We start from the raw sequence: 1,382 nt of genomic DNA on the forward strand, positions 1-1,382 counted from the left end.
CCTCTTAATCCTCTTCACCTGCTTCCGCCGCCGGGGCCTGTACTTGTAGTTGGGGTGATCCTGCATGTGCTGAACCCGCAGCCGCTCGGCCTCCTCCACAAAGGGTTGCTTTTCTGTGACAGGAAGGGCTTTCCACGATTTCCCTGCAGGTCAAGAGGAGAGTGCACATCAATGATATGTCAGCAGATATACTGTGCACAGCCTGGTGATGCACACAAAAATAGCATGTGGCCATTTTAGGGGGCAGGGACAGGTTTTTGAGGTTACATCTGAAGCTTAACTCAGACACAGTAACTTTTCACCTGCTGCCTAAACAATCATCCACTGAGAATGAACCATTTACGGATGTTTGAGTAGAATGAGAATAAAATCCATGAAACGTTAAAGTAAAAAAAACAAGCCACGAAGATTCAGAAACAGTTTGGGAAAAATAATGTGACTCTACAATTAACAGTATAGATCCACAGAGCACAGAGCAAGCAACACAAGTGTGATTAAATACAATATAAAATGACTTACCCAGCATTTTGCTCAGCTCGGCGTTATGCAGGTCGGGGTTTTGCTGCGCCAGCCTCTTGCGCTCATCCTTCGCCCAGACCATGAACGCGTTCATGGGCCGTCGGATCCGCGGTTCGCTCTTCCCGCGACTCTGGCTGCCGGAGCCGGACGCGCACGGCTCGCTTTTCACTTTGGTGTCCCCGAGAGGACTGAGAGGGTCGGCCCACTGGCAGTGTCCCATTCCAGGCATCATGACTGACATCGCACACCTTGCCTGGATCTGATCGTCGCTGGCGTAACCCGCATCGGGACTGCTCATCTCTGTCCAGCTGGGAGGTTTGGAGAGCCACCGGACAGCTCACAGAGGCGACAACAGTCTGTGCTGAAACCAAGACTACGGAAAGATTAAAAAAATAATAATAAAAAAAACTTATCAAAACAAGCTCAAGTGTTTCTGGCTTTCTGGCGGGAATGAAAAAGAATGAATCGCATCCATTAGTCTCTTCCAGGAGCTGCGTGGACTGAACGGTACCGACTACTCAGCGTTGAATGTGAAGGTTGGTGAGCTATAAACTCACAGGCAGCCAATCACCATGTGGGGGGAGTGCCCACTACGACAAAGGTGTAAAAAAGTTGAGAGTACCCCGCCTCCGACCCTTGTTTGGAGTGCTGAGACCCTCAGAGGAAAGACATTGTGAAATTTCATAGATGGAAAACTCTTAATAGTAGCCTAAGGATATAGAGTCATGAGCACACACATAGTTTTTCAGTGAGTATATAAAGACCAGATTATAAGTAGGATTTAATGCAACGTTTTCCACATTGGCAGTGTGTATAAATTTCCCTGCTTCTGGAGAGCAAAGAGGTGAAACTGATTATCTCTA

General features: G+C 47.8%; 1 protein-coding gene across 1 annotated transcript; it reads right to left on the reverse strand.

The window, feature by feature from the left end:
• Positions 1-6: 6 nt before the first annotated feature.
• Positions 7-1,028, reverse strand: LOC111665215 (transcription factor Sox-17-alpha-like; the record flags this gene model as incomplete). Its single annotated transcript, XM_023420149.2, has 2 exons — positions 520-1,028; positions 7-143 (listed from the first exon to the last, which is right to left on the reverse strand). Coding segments are annotated over exons 1-2 (435 nt in total), but the record flags the coding sequence as incomplete, so codon positions are not given.
• Between the last annotated feature and the right edge of the window lie 354 nt (positions 1,029-1,382).

Source organism: Seriola lalandi, unplaced genomic scaffold (genome assembly GCF_002814215.2).
Source record: "Seriola lalandi dorsalis isolate HSWRI2012SDOR001 ecotype SW California unplaced genomic scaffold, Sedor1 jcf7180002002126, whole genome shotgun sequence".
Classification (NCBI taxonomy): domain Eukaryota; kingdom Metazoa; phylum Chordata; class Actinopteri; order Carangiformes; family Carangidae; genus Seriola; species Seriola lalandi.